The 18903-nt window shown below is 37.5% G+C and overlaps 1 protein-coding gene across 1 annotated transcript in view; it reads right to left on the reverse strand.

The window, feature by feature from the left end:
• The window catches only part of LOC137041043 (adhesion G protein-coupled receptor E2-like), a 105351-nt gene extending 93767 nt beyond the window's left edge, over positions 1 to 11584 (reverse strand). The window contains exons 1-4 of the mRNA XM_067416968.1: positions 11555 to 11584; positions 11414 to 11490; positions 11024 to 11101; positions 2344 to 2450 (exon numbers count right to left, since the gene is read on the reverse strand). Of these exons, the coding sequence (XP_067273069.1) occupies positions 2344 to 2450; positions 11024 to 11036 (120 nt within the window). The 5' untranslated portion in view covers positions 11037 to 11101; positions 11414 to 11490; positions 11555 to 11584. The remainder of the gene's footprint in view (positions 1 to 2343; positions 2451 to 11023; positions 11102 to 11413; positions 11491 to 11554) is intronic.
• Between the last annotated feature and the right edge of the window lie 7319 nt (positions 11585 to 18903).

The raw sequence follows: 18903 nt of genomic DNA on the forward strand, positions 1-18903 counted from the left end.
TACGAGAGAAGTGCCAATCATATGCATATTCCACATTTTATCATAATTGTGGGGACATGCATTGGTCTCGGTCTTGACTCGGTCTCGGCCTGTCTTGGCCTGGCCTTCAAAGTCTTGGTCTTGTCTTGGTCTCGGTTTAGGTGGACTTGACTGCAACACTAGCTGACACAGATGAACTCATAATGACGGTGACCATGGAGACAGACAAGTGGAGGGAAATTGAAACAAAAGAAAATGTGACAAGAGCCGTTTCTCAATACCAAGTACGCAAACTTGTGACTTGTGTCCTTGGTAGTTCAAACTTGCCAAGTTTGACTCGGGAGAACGAACTCCAAAAGGACGGGAGGAATTGTCATCAATCTCAATTGTGAATCGTCATCAGTCGCTGGTCAAGTACTGTTCCAATTCAAAGTTCTCATCTAGCCAAGTTCAGTTGAAATCCCCAGATGTGTCCTTGATCCTCCCCTTTTATCAAGGATGCATCGAGAGGTGACTTGTGGACTTCAGACAGACCGGTATCCCAGAATGCATCTCACACCAACCAGCAAGCGCAACAGCGCATGAGAAACCAGCACAATTAAAAAATACTACAGTTAATGTGTCACAAAATGTAGTTAAGAAAATTTCAGGCGAGAATGTAGTTGTTTAAAGCTCAAATCTGTGGTTTATTTATAAAGAGAGCGCCTCTGATCTGGCGTTTTCGGAGTTGTGAGATCCAGTCGGTCCAGCGGGTGCTCAACGCTCATTAACATGCCGAGAGCAGACATTTCTCGGCTGGACCTTCTGATGTTTGCCGCTGGCTCTGATGTCTCCGGTGGTTAAACATCAAATATAATTTGTCTTGTGTAGATCTAACGGGCAATTTTTGGTTTCATTAATCTATAATTTGTTCCCTGACAGATCGTTTTGGCTGATGGCAGATGAAAGTTTTTTTTTATTTTCGGCTATTACCGTTGTAGCACTAACTTTGTTTGACTGGATTGTTCACTTTATTTCTTGTATAGCTTCTTATACCATATACCTTTTATTTATACTCTTATATCATTGATCACACATAAACTGAGATTTAACAAAAAGAGACTGCGCTGTTTTATGTCATATTTCATTTTATTAGAGTGAAAATTATATGCACACTTGTCTGAACCTTATTATTATTATTATTATTATTATTATTATTTTATTTATTTTTTATGTAAATGAAAAGCTTAGGTTTTTTTTATATTTCGTTTTGTTAGATACATGCTGTGAATATAATGCCTTGCCTGCACTACATTTGTGTGGCTATAATATCATATTTTTTAATAAAAATGAAAAGTGGCAGAGTGGTGTTTTATCATAAATTTTGTTTTATTGTAGCCTAAAATATACATATAGCCAATAGGCCTACACTTTCAGTGACACTAGAAGAACACTGCTGTTAGCAGATCAGCCTGACTTGACTTGTGTCCTGCTGGCTGCCGTCCTCGGGAGTTCGTTCTCCAGTCGAACTTGGCAAATCTGAATAACACGGACGCAAGTCAGAAGTTCGCATACTTGGTATTGAGAAACGTATATTCTAGGCTACAATAAAACGAAATGTTATAAACCGCCACTCTTCCTTTTTTTCATAAAAAAAAAAAAAAAACTTTAATATTTTAGGCTACATTAAAATGTATACGCTCTGCCTCTTTTCTCCATAAAAAAAATCTTAAACCTATTATAGCCACACAAATGTGGTTCAGGCAACTCATACCTTGATTATGCATGTATATTTATAACAAAATGAAATATAAAACACAACCCTGCCTCTTTTCTGATTTCTGATGTTTAACCACACCAGAGTCAGCGGCAGATGGTTTAGCCGAGAGCAGGCTGCTCTCGGTGGGTTAACGAGCGCTGAGCACCCGTGGATCGATCTCGCAAAACGGCAGATAAAATTGTCACATTTGCACTCTCTTTATAAAAAAAAACACATATTTAATCATTAAACAAGTACATTCTCGCCTGAAAAAGTCTTAAAACTAAATTTTTTGACACATGAACAGTAGGATTTTTAAATTGCGCTGGGTTTCTCATCCGCTATTGACGCTTTGCTGGTCAGTGCGAGATGCATTCTGGGATGTCTCCTCTCAATGCAACCTCGATAAAAGGGGCAGATCAAGGACACATCCAGGGATTTCAACTGTAGCCTGCTTAAAATAACACTGGACTATGCTTCCATACAATACATTTGTGTTTTATGCTATACATTTTATAACATTTTAAAAGTTTTTTTTTAATGTTTATAAAACCTTTACTGAATCTGTTGTTTTTCAGACATGATTTGTGTTTATATTCCTGCGGTATAAATGAACCTTCCCCTACCTCTATGTCTTCATTTGTTTCTGGGAAATCAGGAAGAGTTTCCACAACACATTCATGGGTCAGCAGGACCGCCATTATGATTCCTGCGAAGTACTTGAATATTTGTCCTATATTTGAGAAATTAAAAAATAAAACATATACACATAAATATATAGGCCTAGCATATAAACAGATATCAGAATTCAAAACTGCATGATTTCGGTCTTCAATGCAAATATCTGGGGCTGTATTCACAAAATATTTTATCTTGTACTGAGAGTTCTCCTAAATGGCAGTAATAGTTCTTAGTTCATGGGTTTTCTCTTAAAATCTATTCTATCACAAAGCTGCTGAGACCAAATTTTACTAAGGAATAGAGATCAATCTTAAGTTAAGTGTAAGAGACCTCGTTGCTATGAATGATGTCATCATGCATAACTATGACCACAGTGATTGGCTGATAGTGTAACATCTATCATTTCAGCAATTTTCTTTAACCTGTGTATTGATTCCACGTTTCTCTGCCTGTTTTTGACCATGACTTTCGGATTAAGGATTTGGACTTGTTTGCTATCTGGACTGCCTGTACTGTTATCGACCCTGTGTCTGTTTGTTGACCACGCTTCTTGCTCAGCACAGTACTGTGTTTGTATTGCTGTGTCTAATAAAGCACCGCACATGGATTCCAACAACCAGCCGAGTTAGTCATCGTTGCATAGGGTTAGAGGTCAAGATTTAATTATAGAAATATTTTGTTGAACGATGTTTAATGTTGCTATATTGAAATAAAAATTTTAAAATAAGAATGTTGCCATATTCAAATAGAGATTTTAAAAAGTAGGCACTAATAAAACCAGTATATGTCCAGCTAATTGTCAGACTCTAATATGTCTGCATCTTGAGAGATTGCAGAATTCAAGCGAAAATTATGTTTTATTAAAAAAGTAACACTTTACAATACAGGTGCACTAATATGAATGCATATTAGTTATGCATAATGGTGAACTAACCCATTTATTAAAGGTGCCCTAGAATGAAAAATGTAATGAACCTTGCCATAGTGAAATAAGAAGAGTTCAGTACATGGACATAACATACTGTGAGTCTCAAACACCATTGCCTCCTACTTCTTATGTAAATCTCGTGAATCAAAAACACCAGGAAAAAACTAAGTGCTTCTCAACATAAACCCAACCGTGACGCAAGCGTTGGGGATCATTTATATCAAGCCCTCAACATTTGCATCTGTCCAAACATGTGCATTGTCAGGCGGAACTGACGGAGCCGAATGGACACATGTCATGTTCCAGGCTGTGCAGGAGACATGAGGACTTTTCTACCCTTCTCACAGATAAAAAATGTCAACAGTCATGGTTGATGTTTATTATAATCGGATACCACAACAATTTAATTCAAGATTGTTTGTTTGTTTAGCCCATATCAAGCAAGCTTCGCTCAGCGTCTTAATGTTACGTGGTGTGAGATGCCAAGACGAAGGAGGATTCAAGACTTCCAAAACACAAACAATCTTTATTAACAAACTGGATTTCTAAGAAACATCTACCACTTTACCAAAACTCAGAGAACATCAATGGTGATAACATTACTGGTGACAACATCAAGACCGGACAAAGAGAGAGTGAAAACTAGGAACTTAAATACCAACACTGATGACAGACTAACGAGGGGGAACAGGTGACACAGATGACGAGACACAGCTGACAATACTTAATACACACTGGGACAGACTGTGGCGGGAAAACTAGAACAAAAGAACTTGTGACAAAACTGAAACCAGGAAGAACATGAGGAAAACACAGGAGACGAAGACTGGACATGTGACACTTAAACTGAAGAAAGTGGCAACTATATTTCTGCAAGCAGTAAGCATTGATTTTATCCACTTATTGACTGTTTAAACAATTTCTGATTAAATTGAAAGTTTCTTAGGGAGACAGCATTGTCTAGATAACGCAAGATGCTAGTACAGTAACAATAGGAAACACTAAGTACCATACAAAACTAAATAGTGGATCTAATGACAAATGTTAATATTATTTTGTATTACAAAATACAACCGTAGATACGTTGCTTATAGATCGTTCACCCGATCCTTCTAGCAAACGTCACCTTTTCCACCATATAAGTTAAAACGACAGTCATTTGACAAAGCTATTCATTTAGTAAAAATATATATTTATATTTTTGAGAACTTAAGTATGATGTTTTTGCATGCTGGTATTTCCGAGTACATCACAGTCACGCGTAGCCTGCGTAGCCTACATTGTGACTAACGTTATTTAAACATGCAATATCATTGACGAAAAAGACGAGTCATCACTGGTTTTGGTTTGGGAAAGATCGTTCGTGCGATTGCCGGATTTCAGCAATTTAATCCCCCAAACAGAGATTTTTCTGTGAAAAGAATATGTATGCTATCCGGTGTTTTACCTAAACATGTCCAATCTGGCAACCATATGCACGCAAGCTCTCTCTCGCATGTGTGGTGCGGATGATCTGAAAACACCAATAAACAAGTAGGCTGCATTTTAGCAATCTCCATTTGAGATGTTCTGCTTAAAGTGTCATTCAGTCGGTCTGTGCTTTACTGAACTGCTGTGAGCTCCTGAAATAAGCCAATCAGAGCAGAGCTCAACATTAATATTCATGACCCTTCCAAATAAGGCAAAAAACAGAGCATTACATCCTAGGGACAATTTATAGGGTTATAAATGGACCTGTAAAACTGTATCTTGACAAATTTTGCCCTTAAATAAGCCACATACCCTCTATGTAGATATCAGAGAACAATTTAACATATTTCAAATCATTCTAGGGCACCTTTAATGATTACTGCCTAAGCAACTAATGAAGATTCTACATGATTAATAGATTATGAAGGTAAAATAATGCCATATAGAATTGCAAGCGTAGGGTAAGATTTGTGAAAGTGTACATAAGATTGCAAGCGTAAATTAAATTTGCATGTGCAAGATAAGTTTTGCAAAGGTGAAAATTGCCCTTCAAGTGTAAGAAAAAAATTTGCAGCATTTTATGCATCTTCATGTTAACGCAAAATAAATATGATCTGTATTCTTCTGACTTCTATTTTTCTGCGCTTACCCTTTTGACACGTTTATTTTGTCAAAGGACACATCTTTATCTTCATTTTACTTTTAATGCACAAATACATAGGCCTATAAATAAATAAATAAAGCACAATTGTTTAATAATCTGTGCACCATTAGGTTTAAGAATTATGTTTCCATCCTGAATTCTGAGCTGGTGTGTTGAGAAAAAAATGTATGTGAATTCAGTGCATATATCATCATCATCCTGCAAGATATAAGTTTGTAATCTTGATGCTGCTAAAAGTAGACCTATTATTTGTACTGCATGCATAATATCACCTGACTACTGATCAGAGGCGATTCCAAAATTATTATTAGTAGTAGTAGCATTTTTCTAAAATTATTTCATAATAACAAAAATATGTTTTCCTATAACATGTATTTTAAGGGCAACTCTAAATGATGCACCATTTATCATCTGTAATACTATCATTTAACCTCTAGATGGCTGCGTATTCCTTTTTTGCTGGATTTTGATTCAGACATAATTAGTTAGTTTGCATTTGATTTGGCTATATATATATATATATATATATATATATATATATATATATATATATATATATATATATATATATATATATATATATATATATATATATATATATCTATCACTATAAAAGGCTATATATATCACTATAAAAGGCTACTCTTTGTCAAAGTTGAGTTTTATATTGATTTGAAGTATTGATTTGAAGCATTTCCTTATTCATACTAACTATATAATAGCTTGAACAGTCATACTAATCAGAATCAATATTGACAGCGACCAGAACGATATGTTATAATATATAATTGATACCATGAAATGTGGTCTGAAAAAGTCTTAATCAGAATGGTATTGTTACATGGGTATTAAAGAATGGGAATGAAATGTTTTGATTGTGAAGTTTAACATCAGCTCAGTGATCAATACAATTCCAAACCAATGACTACACCAGCTCAATTCAGGATGAAAACATAAGCCTAAAATGCACAGCTTATTTAGCAATCGTTATTTATTTATTTGTTTGTTTGTTTGTTTATTTATATATATTGATTTGTGCATTAAAAGTAAAATGAAGATTTTCTAGAACCAATCAGAGAAGAGTAAATCGAGCAGCTCATTTGATTGGCTCCAGAAGAAAGTGGACCAGACTTCCTCCTCACGCTTGATAAACTCAGTCAGTGACAGAATTGTGCCAAAACTGTAACGCTACATTCACACCAAATGCGAATTGAGCGTCAAAATCGCGTCTACCGCGTCTAGTTTGACGCGTGAACATTTTGAATCTATTTGCACATCTGCAGCTAATTGGACGTGAGTAGAAATCGAGCATTTGAAGCGAAATATGCGCGTTAAAGGTGCCCCAGGTGAAATATATTAAGCATTAACAGCCACACGTGGTTCAGCCAATGCACTACCTGTATACTGCCCTACAAAGGCAAAAGACCTTAACTCACTGGAGTGTGGAACTGAGAAAAATGACTTTAAAGATTTTTTGTTGTCCAGCCAAATTAGTTATAGGTAGGACACTGGAAATCTGGCATTTAGATGTTTTAGTAATGACAATTATCTACATACACTTTTTTTTACTCAAACTTGACTTTTGACCCCTATTTTGAAGTTACGGCACTCTGCCTTTGTATTGTCTGCAAAAAATGTGGAGTCATGCCAAGGCAAAAGGCAGTAACTTCCATATTATCAATATTTGGTTGCTGATCACCATTTGCAAAATCAATATAGTAACACCTTTATAAAATCTAATGATCATGGCATTTATTTTGGATGATTTACAATTAATTATAGCCATCTTATTATTATTAAGGACACAATACCTCTAGTAAAGAGAATCTTCATTGGTGTGCAGCAAAACTTACAGGTTGATAGGTGACACTGAATTATATGAACAAGATAAGATTATTTCTAATGAGTAAACATTTGCATATATAATGCAAAGATATAAAAAATAGAACAAATAAAAAATCTTGTAAAAATGCATGTGATAAATAAGACAAATAGCAAACAGTGCCGCTGGTTAATCAAGTGTTAAGTTTGGCTATCACGCTATTATATTTTGGCTAATGACAGCGCTGACTGGATCGGATTGCCCATTCATAGGCTAAACAGAGTAATTATTTATTGCAATATGTTTTTAATGTTTTTATCTAGTAAAAAAAGATACAATAGGCTACATAGCTTATACTTTTACATCTTTGAATGAAAATCGCCAAGCCTAAAAGGACAACTTTTAGATTGATGTGAACGACAGGAATAATTCTCAGAATGCTTGTGGATTAAACATCTCCGATGACGTTCATTGGCATGGATTTTATCGGGTTTACAAGAAAAGGTAGGATATATGGATATAATTGCGAACTGTTACTAGCCTACTGATTGTATGGGTGATCGCAGGCTGTCACTGCATTCGAGTAGCCTACACACACTCGTGCAGTGGGCAGCCCCAGACTGCCTGACAGCGCGCTGAGAGAATATTCTGCATTATGAAAACATGTATGACAGCTACACAGGCTACACCGTAACTCAAACGCGGCAAACTTTAATAGACATTAATACAAAGGCGGGACACCATAACTGCATGTCGGTACCGTAACTTAATTTAGACGCATGACTAAACAAAGGCAGAGTACCGTAACTCAGTTTGAGTGTTCTAAAACCAAGGCAAAGAGCGGTAACTGCTGTTACGGTGTTCTGCCTTGGTTTCTCCTGGGCTCTTGGAAGTTACTGTTCAGACAATCCATAATTTTCTCGAAAAAACAACATAATTGACTAACGATATTTATCCACATGATAAAGGAGGTCTTGAAAGTCCCAAAAATGTAAATAACTCATTTTCGACCAAAAACGAAGTTACGGCCTTTTGCCTTTGCACGGCAGTATTATCTTCACTGCATGTATATTTAAATAAAATATAAAGTAATGAAACTTCACTTTGTCCTCAGTCAAAATGTTTTGGTAGGCAACAATAGATTAATTGGACCAAAGATCACCCATTAGATTAACACAAGACGCAGCATATGTCATGTTAACAGAGACATCCGAACCAGCGGCAAACGCCAGAAGGACTGGCCGAGGAAAGGCTGCTCTCGGTGGGGTTAATGAGCGCCGAGCGCCCGGAGATCGCCTGGATCTCACAACTCCAAAAACACAAGAGTGTTCTTTTTAAATAGGCTCTGTCTATGAGTAAAACATCCTAGGTAAACCACATATTTTAGCTTTAAACAACTACATTATCAACTGAAAAGCATTAAAACTATATTTAGTGACAGAATATCAGTATTTTTTAATTATATGCAGGGTTTCTCATCACGTGGCAGCAGCAAGCAGGCTCCTCATTGGTTAACGTGGCGCGAATTGACGCCAAAGTTCAAATTTTTCAACTCTGGCGTAGACGCGAATTCGCTTCAAACGCGTGAATGCACAAAAAGCAACACTCACACGTATCGCGCAAGACGCTCAATTCGCTTCAAATTCGCGTTATTTGTGCGAAATGGACGTGCGAATGAGGCGGAATCGCGTCCAACGCGCCGCACAAACGCGTCTATCGTGCCGCAGGACCTCCAGACGCGCGTCAACGCGCCTTTCCCATTGACTTAACATGGAAATCATTTGCTCCAGACGCTCTATTCGCGTTTGGTGTGAACGTACCTTAAGGGCAGCTAAAAGAAAGACGGAACTGTATAAATCGGTTTATTTCGGGAGTATTTTTTTGCCCTACGCACACAAGTCATTTAGACATTTGCAACAGTTTATTTTTTTACACAAAGGTTGGTTTTACACGATCAATCTATTTCGCAGTTCCTGACTCTGTTGTTTTCACTTGCAAATCGATGTTTACAGGCGTGCAATGCTTTTGGCCGTATTTTGGCATAAACGTGTCAAAAGGTTAAGCGCAGAAAAATGGAAGTCAGAAGAATACATTTATTTTGCGTTAACATGAAGATGCAGTTTCACAATACATGAATTACACTTACGAATAACAGTAAAATGCTGCAAATATTTTTTTCTTACACTTGAAAGGCAATTTTCACCTTTGCAAAACTTATCTTGCGCATGCAAATTTAATTTACGCTTGCAATCTTATGTACACTTTCACAAATCTTACCATACGCTTGCAATTCTATATGGCATTATTTTACCTTCATAATTAAGTAATCATTAAATTGTTATTAGGTAAATGTCTCAATGTATTAATTCCTTAATAACATTATATTAACTAAATGTAAATTAAAGTGTTAATTACCACAAGGGGTCAAAGCCATGCATTTCAATTGCATTCCAGTTCTCTGCTTTAATTAATCATTAGCTAATGATTTATTAAGGTATCATTGTTATGACTTTACTTGTTGGGGCACGTGACTATTAACTCAAAATTAATTCAAAACCCATAACACAATTACATATTACTTAATCAATTAGTTAACATTCATGTGCCCCAACAAGTAAAGTCATAACATAATGATACCTTAATAAATCATTAGCTAATGATTAATTAAAGCAGACAACTGGAAGTTGAATTGCATGGCTTTTACACATTGTGGTAATTTAACACGTTAATTTAAATTATTAGTTAATATAATATGTTCTTAAGGAATTAATACATTATGAAACATTAATAACAATTTAATGATTACTTAATGTTGAATATTCATTAGTTGCTGATGCAGTACTCATTAATAAATTTGTTAGTTCACCATTAGTAATATATTAACTCATGATTATCTGTGCATTCATTAAGCATGAATTAATGTATATTAGTGCACCCGTATTGTAAAGTGTTACCAAACAAAAAAAAGTTAGTGAGAAGCACGTTCAAACTGTATCTAATCAGCGTGAGAAGATATATACACAGCCTAGAGCCAACTCACCTAACACACTGTTCCTCGCTCTCAGTCTGCGATACGGGGCAGAACTCTGGGTTTAAATTCTGAGCTCCGAGCCCTCTGTCACTTCGGACAGCACACCAAATATGCTTATATTGTTTTACTTTATTCAATCATTTGTAAGTGTGAACTCATAAAAACAACTACCACTGAAAATCTGACATTATTAATTATTTATTAAAGATGCATACATTTTCACTATTGCCTCAATGTTGTCTTTGGGCGGATTGCAGCAACAGCCATTTGGATTGTTTAATAATTTGGTGACTTACTAGTGGCTCTTAACTACTCCTAGCATTTCACAGGTTTAGGAGCAAGTTTTAGTGCTCAAATGGTTTGTGAAATATTCTTAGAGCAAACATTTATGACTCCTAAAATTAGGACTGACACGCCCATTATTTTTTGAAGTTTCTCCTAAATCGACGAGTTAGGAGCTCCGTATGTTTTTAGCCTTAAGATGTTTTGTGAATATGGCCCCTGACAGTAAGCATTTTTTTCAGGGCAGGAGCACCAAATGCAGTCCATTTCAGTGAGATATCATAAAGCCAGAAAATATTTGTGATTATATTAGATATAAAGTCTAAAGGCTCATGTGATATGAGATAATGGAGTACAATGACTTGCATTACAGCAGTTTTGTTTCAAACGTAGTTACAGTGAGCCAAAAATGATTTAATTGACTGTACCTTGACCGGCCATGTTTCTCACTGACGTATGTTTCTCACAAAAGGCAATTATATATTACTCATCCGAACATCTTAGATCTGCAAAATAGAAAATAATGTCATAGATAATCATTGCACGAGGATGAGACTATTTTAATTAAAGATGTTTAAGGTCTTTTGTAATATCCTGAGCTAAAAGGAATCATGAAATTGTCAAATGTAAGCAGAAATTGTCATGATACAAAAATTTTCACTGACTTACAGTACATAAATGACAAATTTCAAAAGTAAACATTGAACAGTATGTTTTAAAGCCAAGGTAAGCATTTATTTCTTTGAATTTACTTCAGAAAGAAAATGAAAAGCAGTTACTCATTCACAAGAATAAACACGTTGGTTTGTCACTCCTACCTCTGGAAACATTCATGAAAAGATGCCAAACTCGCTTCTCAGAGTCTGAGATTTAGTTTCCTTGTCAAATGATCCTCCTACAAAATCTTCCTTGTATTAACATATCTTGGTTTTGATAATATGTGACTGCGTGTAAATCACCTGCTAGACGAGTTTGATTCTCTCTGTTTCCTTGTTTTGTTGTGTGAAGAAAACAGAGGAGTGGGCTGAGTTTTAAAAGATACATTTAAATTGTGTGATAATTCAGAAATAAATCACATAATTATATAAACTCAGACATACTTTATAAATAAACTTACTTTATCAGCCCTTGTTTAGGAAATTCAATTAACAAAGCAAAACAGTATCGTGATGTCACAGACACGCCAGACTCTCATGTCACAGAATCACAGCACACGCTCTCACCTGTGTTCTAATCACCCACACCTGCAATCAATCACCACGTCAATCACCAGGAGCACAAAAGAGACACGCAAGCACGCACGGCGGTCACATTTGAGATAGATACTAACCTCCTCTGCTTACCTTAAGATGACTCCCTTGATGATACTTTCCTGTCTCCTACGGCAACTCCCAAGTCTCCAACGATCTCCTGTGTCCTGCTTTGTGTGTTCTGTATTCTCCAGCGGCTCATTCCTGTACCCACTACAGTGAACTCCAAGTGCAACCTGCAATACAAACCAAGACCATTCTCCATCGCTACTGCATTCCTTCAAGCTGAATAAACCTGATTAACTCACCATCTTGTCTCCGTAGACTCTGTAGCCTACCATAACACATATTTGAACTGCTGATAATAAACAGATTTTAATATCTCTTTAATCAACTCGCTTGTTTACATTTATATAAATATAAGAAAATGCATAATAATAACTCAAATGGGTATTGAATTACAGTGAAAGGAACCGTGATAAATATTAAATGATTCAAAATTAATATTTAACACTTTATCAACTATTCGTCCAGCGATATGTTGAAATTGGAGTACATTATCAATCTTGAATCGGGATATTACTCATTACAACGGCAATAATATAAATGTTATGTTCACTGTTTGTGAGCTAAGGTAACACAATCGATCAGTTTGAGGCAGTAACTTATAAACACATAGCCAAAGACCGTCAGCAAATTTCCTTTGGCCCAGATCTGGCCCAGATAAACAGCTTAGATGTGGCCTAGATTAAATTGTGTTTGCCGTCCCAGATCTGGCCCACTTCTTCTTTACCACAGCACAGCCAATGCAGTGCCATAACTCCACCAAATGTGAGCCAAACAATACAATTGTATGTGGCCCTTCAGAAATCAGAAACCTTTATATTAATATAAATAACATTCAAAGTGTGACACCACATTTCAAGTGTGTATTATGCTAAACTAGCAATGAGAGTTGAAGTGGGAGGGAGGGGGGGGGGGGAAATCACAGTAACTTGCTAAAGATAACAAACAACAACTTCACAAGAGAAAAAAAGTCTCTAATTGTAAAGAACCGCTCTGAGACAGAATGTAGGAGATCCAAATGCAGTATTTATTAAGAGGGTAATCCACAATCATAGTCAAAAGCAAAAGGTCATACACAAGCAAACAGTCCAAAAAGGCAAACAAGACAGGAGAGACCGGCAAACGGGTAATCCGGGAAACAGGCAAGAAATCCAACATACTAAGAGACATGAAACCTAGGAAAATGCTCAGAAATGCAGTGTACACAAAACAAGACTTCACAGTGAATGACAGAAATAACCAGGGTGAGGAAAACAGAATAATAAGACACAGGTGTAAACAGTGAGTGCTAATGAGTCTGGGCAAAGGATAATGGGTAATGTAGTTTATGATAGAATGACAGTCCGGATTGGAGTGCCCTCTGGTGGTGAGCACGGGCACTCACACTGATGAATTGGGACACTAATCAGTGTTGGAAGTGTGGTGCTGGGACTGACGTTGTTTCAACCAACTGCACCTGCAATAAAAAGTTACATTTAAATAATGTTAACAGCAATACAACCTGGAAGCTAGGTCTGCATAATAATGATGAAAATAAATCTTAAACTAAAGGGATAGTTCAACCAAAAATATAAATCCATAAAATGCGTATTATATGCACGCGAAAATGAGTTTTAGTTTTCGTATACATTCCACGACATTGCACACTCGTACTATTTATACGCATTTTTGTGAGAACACCCTGCAGTGACACAACGTACACATTCACGGGCATAACTGCACTCTGCTTGCTAGCATTCACTGGAGCATTTTCTGCATCACCACTTAATTTGCACCTTACAACTCAGAACTGATTCTCCCGCTAAACTTTGTTTACACTCTTCATACCCATCCTGACCCACTACCTCACACATACGCATTTTTCCCCACACAGCCACAAGAGGGGGGCGGGGATAGCAACAGATGTTTGTTAATGGAAAGGAGTGAAGTCCCAATGATTTCTTAACCACAACCTGAGAATCAATATACTAGCAGGTCAACCTTAGTTTGTTCGCTTGGATACAATTTTTTTACCAATTCAGCCAGAATGAAGAGTCATGTACTTGCGTTTGAATGCTATTATGAGCATGGGTTCCTCTTAGCATGGCGTTGCTCAGCTGGTGGTCAGTTGTTGTGGTCAGAGGGATGAATGATGTAATACATGTCTCGTGTACAGAGAAACTCTACAAGTTACATGAAAATATACATAATACCTTAGTATATGTTTAAGTCGCCGTTGGGTGGATTCATTCATGTTATTGAATCTATGGTTTAAGTTTACTCCTCATGTCTGCATTGGTGTGAGGTCTTTGTGTGATGTTCAAAGAGCCTTTGGAATGCGGACGATGGAACGAGGTGTCCTGTATAGTGTCAGGGTTAACTTTGACTCTTCGAAAAGCTCTTAGCGACTCTGTGTCCCGATAACGATTTAAATTTATACCTGTCGGTAATAAATGAGTCCCTTCTTCGTGAGGTTCTACCTGCTGTTATGCTTGTAGAACAAAGAGGAAACATTTCATGTGACTCATCTTGTCCTTGTGCTGGTTTTGAGATAACACAGGTAAAGGGGGAGAGCGGTTGTCTCTGGGTCAGTTGGGGCATCCTTGATTAGTTTTACGATCAGTTCAGGTTTCGGAGAGGGGGTCTCTGGAATGATTGTTTGTTTGTTGTGTCGACTCACTGCTGGAATATACATATTCCTACACTGATTTGCTACTCCTATCTGGAAATGGCCATAAAGGGAGTCTGACCTTGTGTTTCTCTGTCAAATAATCCACCTACAAAATCACCCTGGCTGGAATTAGTGTGTCTTTATGCAGGTCACCACAATAATGTGACTCCATATGTGTGTAACCTGCTAGACATGTTTAATTTGCTCTATTATTGTGGCTTCATTATCAAGAGTAAATTACATTTTTCACATATCTCTTAATGTAGGGTATTCTTGTCCTGAACCACACACGCACTCACTCACGCACACACACACACACACGCATTGTGTTGCCATGTTTTATGTAATGGTTTTTATACTGTATAAACTGTATATTTTATCCCCATACACTGCCCAGCCCTAAACCTACCCATCACACGAAACATTCTACATTTTTACATTTTCAAAAAACCACTCTGTATGATTTATAAGATTTTTTCCTCAAGGGGACCAAAAAATTTCCCAAGGACAAGGATTTCGGATTTCTTTTTTTGTGGAGACACACACACACACACACACACACGTGTGTAATATAAGTGTGTAAGATTTGTAATTTGTACTTCTAAAAAGAAAATGTTCAACGATTAAAAAGAATCTTATAAGGGTATTAATACTGTAAATAAATAATCAAGAGGTAATACTGTAAATGCAAGTACAGTAACCTGAAAAGTATTCTGTGAAAATACAGTAAAATCACTAAGAAGAATATTTTACAGTAAATTACTGGCATACAGCTTTCATTAAGTTACTGTAAAATTTACAGCAATTCCTTTACATTTTAATTTCTAAAACTAAAAATGATATGTATTTTGCCATCTATTATGACGCTTTGCCGAATCTTCTCTGGCTGTGTGTTCATATGTTTTGGGGGAGGGGAGGCATTGGAGAGCACTATAATCTAATGCTTTCAAAGCTAGCATGCTATTGCTAGCAATTTCGAAATTGACAGTGAAAGTAGCCGCGTTTCCATTAACCTTCAAAATGCGCAAATTGAAATTGCGAATAAAAAATGTGCCCAATGGAAACACGGCTATTTCGCAAAAACTCCCATATATTGCAAAAAAGTTTTTATGCTCTCATGAGGTGGTTTTTCAGGCAATTCGAAAAAGGATATTTTCACAAAACTACAATGGAAACGTTTTTTTCGTATTTACAGGTGCGTGACGCATTGCTGCAAAACAGGGCCTATATAGCCTATTATATTTTCCACTCAATTGTGTCGTAATAACAACTTAACCAGATAAAATGTAGTTAAAAGGACATATATTTTCTCTTAATAAGGACAGTGGCGTAACTTTAACCTAGTAATGACGGACCCCGGTATATATATATATATATATATATATATATATATATATATATATATATATATATATATATATATATATATATATATATATATATATATATATATTCAAGAAATAATAAAAACAGAAAGAGCTAATAGCTTCAGCCTTACTCAAAGGCAGAGGAAACAGGCCAGCTATGCACGTCATTCCAGACGATCTTGGTTTGTTTCTTATTTAATATACAGGCAATTAATTGATGAAATATCAATAAAAATAAAAATACAATTTTTACAGAACTAAATCATTTTTTTAAGAAAGACTTTCTAGAAAATAAAACTCGAAATGGTCAAAATCATGTGACTTCCCATCTCAAACATATGTGAATCTTATATCTTACTCATGCTGCTCACTTTTCATAATCAACATATCAATTAAAATAATAATATAACAAGCTAATGTTTAGGCCTGAATGTAGCCTATTTAGTTTCGTAGTTAGGCTGTTTTCTTTAACCCACCGTCGGTAAAAGAGCCGACGTTTGCTCATTTTTTCCTTCTTCCTTTAAGCAGTGTTGGGCAAGCTACTTGGAAAATGTAGTGAGCTAAGCTACCAGTTACTCTACATTAAATTAAGCTTCACTACACTGAAGCTAACCCCCTGGGAAATGTAGCAAGCTAAGCTACAGCAACTTGAAAAAAGTAGTTTACTACATCTAAGCTACTTTTTTAAATGTATTTTTATATTGAACCAACTTCATTCATATCAAGGCTATCTCAGTGATTAATAAAAGTCAAGTATATAGACACATTTTTTTTTAGTTATTACCAACAAACAAAATGTCTAGCCAAAATAACGAAAGTAGTAAAAAAAACAAAAAACATTTGAGTTACCATGCAATTTCAAACATTTCGCTCTTCTCTATATGCGTCAACCTGGCGCGCGTAAAAGTCGATCATTCTTTACAGATGACGGTTTGTTTGGAGAGAAGACGAGATATAATTCTTTATTAAACTCATAAAAGACAATAGAATTACAGGAATACTGGATTCTAAACACAGAAATGCCACATTATCATGATATTCTTCACATGAAGATATCATATGACTTCAGAAGACTTGGAATGCATCATAAGTCGATACTTCTATACTGTTTTTGGTCCGCTCCAGAGAGACTGCCGAAAAAGGGGCTTAAATTTGCATACAGGAGGATATATAAGACCCTGATTCGCCATAGGTGTCAGATTTTATCTCCTATCAGCGACACCATCGCTGTCCTCCAGAATCAAGCAAACCGCCGTCAAAAAGCAACCAGCGGAACATCCCTGCAGACCTGAGGACGCCGGATTCCCACCGGGTCTCCGCCTTCAGCCACCTGCGTTCCAGCTGCGCCATCCGGCGTTAAATAGACTCATGAACGAGTGGCCTACGTCATAAAGAACCACCACGTCTTGGTAACGTACATAAAATCGCCAGGGCGTCCGAGATCAGACTTTCTTCACCGCATGGCTAAGCATCTCCTTTTATGGGCAGATCACAATCTGAGCTCCCTAAGGGCGGCTCACGTGCCAGGTATTCTGAATCAGGGTCCAGAGGAAATACCTCCTCACGCCGGCGAAAGGGAAGATCTGGCATCCCAGTCCCAAGCTGTGGGCCCTCCACGTATGGCCCGTCAACGGGTATCCGGAAACCTCTCTGACAATTTTTGAACACTATTTCGTAAGCTAGAGCCCCCGCTATTGGTCGGTTCTGCTTTGAAGTGGTCAGTGGGTTTCTAATCAGTGTGCTGTGCGAAACATCGATGCACACTCATGCGAACTAGCGGAACTGCTCGTTTTTCTCCAAGAGCTAATGGACGCGGGTCGTTCCCCCTCCACACTCAAAGTTTATGTCGCCGCCATAGCAGCTAACCACGATCAGATCGCGGGACATTCACTAGGGAAAAGTGATTTTATTGTACGTTTTCTTAAGGGGCCAGGAGATTAAACACACCTCGCCCTTCCTCAGTCCCTATTTGGGACCTCACCGTGGTTTTAGAAGAAGTGAAGTGTTCCCCCTCCTAACAACTTCAGACCACGAGCTTGAAGCACTTATCACTCAAAACCCCTGTTCTGCTGGCTTTTGCCTCGGTTAAGCGAGTGGGTGGCTTACACGCACTCTCCGTGAGTCCTTCCTGACTTGAGTTCGGGTCCAACAACTTCTAGGTTGTGCTCAAACCGAGACATGATTTTATACCCAAAGTGCTATCAACCAGTTTCAGTATGCAGGTCATTACACTGCTTCCTTTACCCGCGTCTCAGAGAGAATAAGACGCGAACCTATTCTGCCCAGTCAGAGCATTGAGATTGTATCTAGAGCACCCCTCTCCCATTTCAGGCAGTCGGATCAGCTCTTCATTGCTTCGATGGCCGCACTAAGATTGTGCTGTCATGAAACAAGGACTCTCACACTGGATAGTGGATGCGATCTCACTAGCATATAGGTCTAAGAACCTAACCTGTCCTACAGGCATTAAAGCCCACTCCACTAGAGGCATAGGCTCGTCCTGGGCTTTGTCATGTGGCACTTCCATGGAAGATATCTGTGCGGCAGCAGGCTGGGCCACTCCGTCCACTTTTATCAGATTCTACAATTTGGAGGTCCCAGCTTTACAAGAAGTGCTTTTCTCTGTCTAAGGGCCCTTCTTTAGCCCTGGCAACATGATTGCTTATATTGCATTCCGCTTATACACAATCGTTCTTAAGCACCATTACACTCTACCATAGATCTGACTATGGCTGGTCAGGTGTTCAGATGAACCGACTCTTCCAGTTCTTTCATCCCCCTTTCAAAGCCCGCCTGTGTTGGTCTCTCGAGATTTTTTGACTTTCCCTCATTCGGTTAGGGATTTTGGGTCAGTCAGCACACACAGCGTTTTACATTGTGTTCCCATACGCAACACGAGGAACCTCTAGGTAGGAAACGTACTCGGTTACTTTCGTAACCTCAGTTCCCTAGCCAGCAGCCATATCACCCTGTAG

This window comes from Pseudorasbora parva, chromosome 15 (assembly GCF_024679245.1).
Source record: "Pseudorasbora parva isolate DD20220531a chromosome 15, ASM2467924v1, whole genome shotgun sequence".
In the NCBI taxonomy this organism is placed as follows: Eukaryota; Metazoa; Chordata; class Actinopteri; order Cypriniformes; family Gobionidae; genus Pseudorasbora; species Pseudorasbora parva.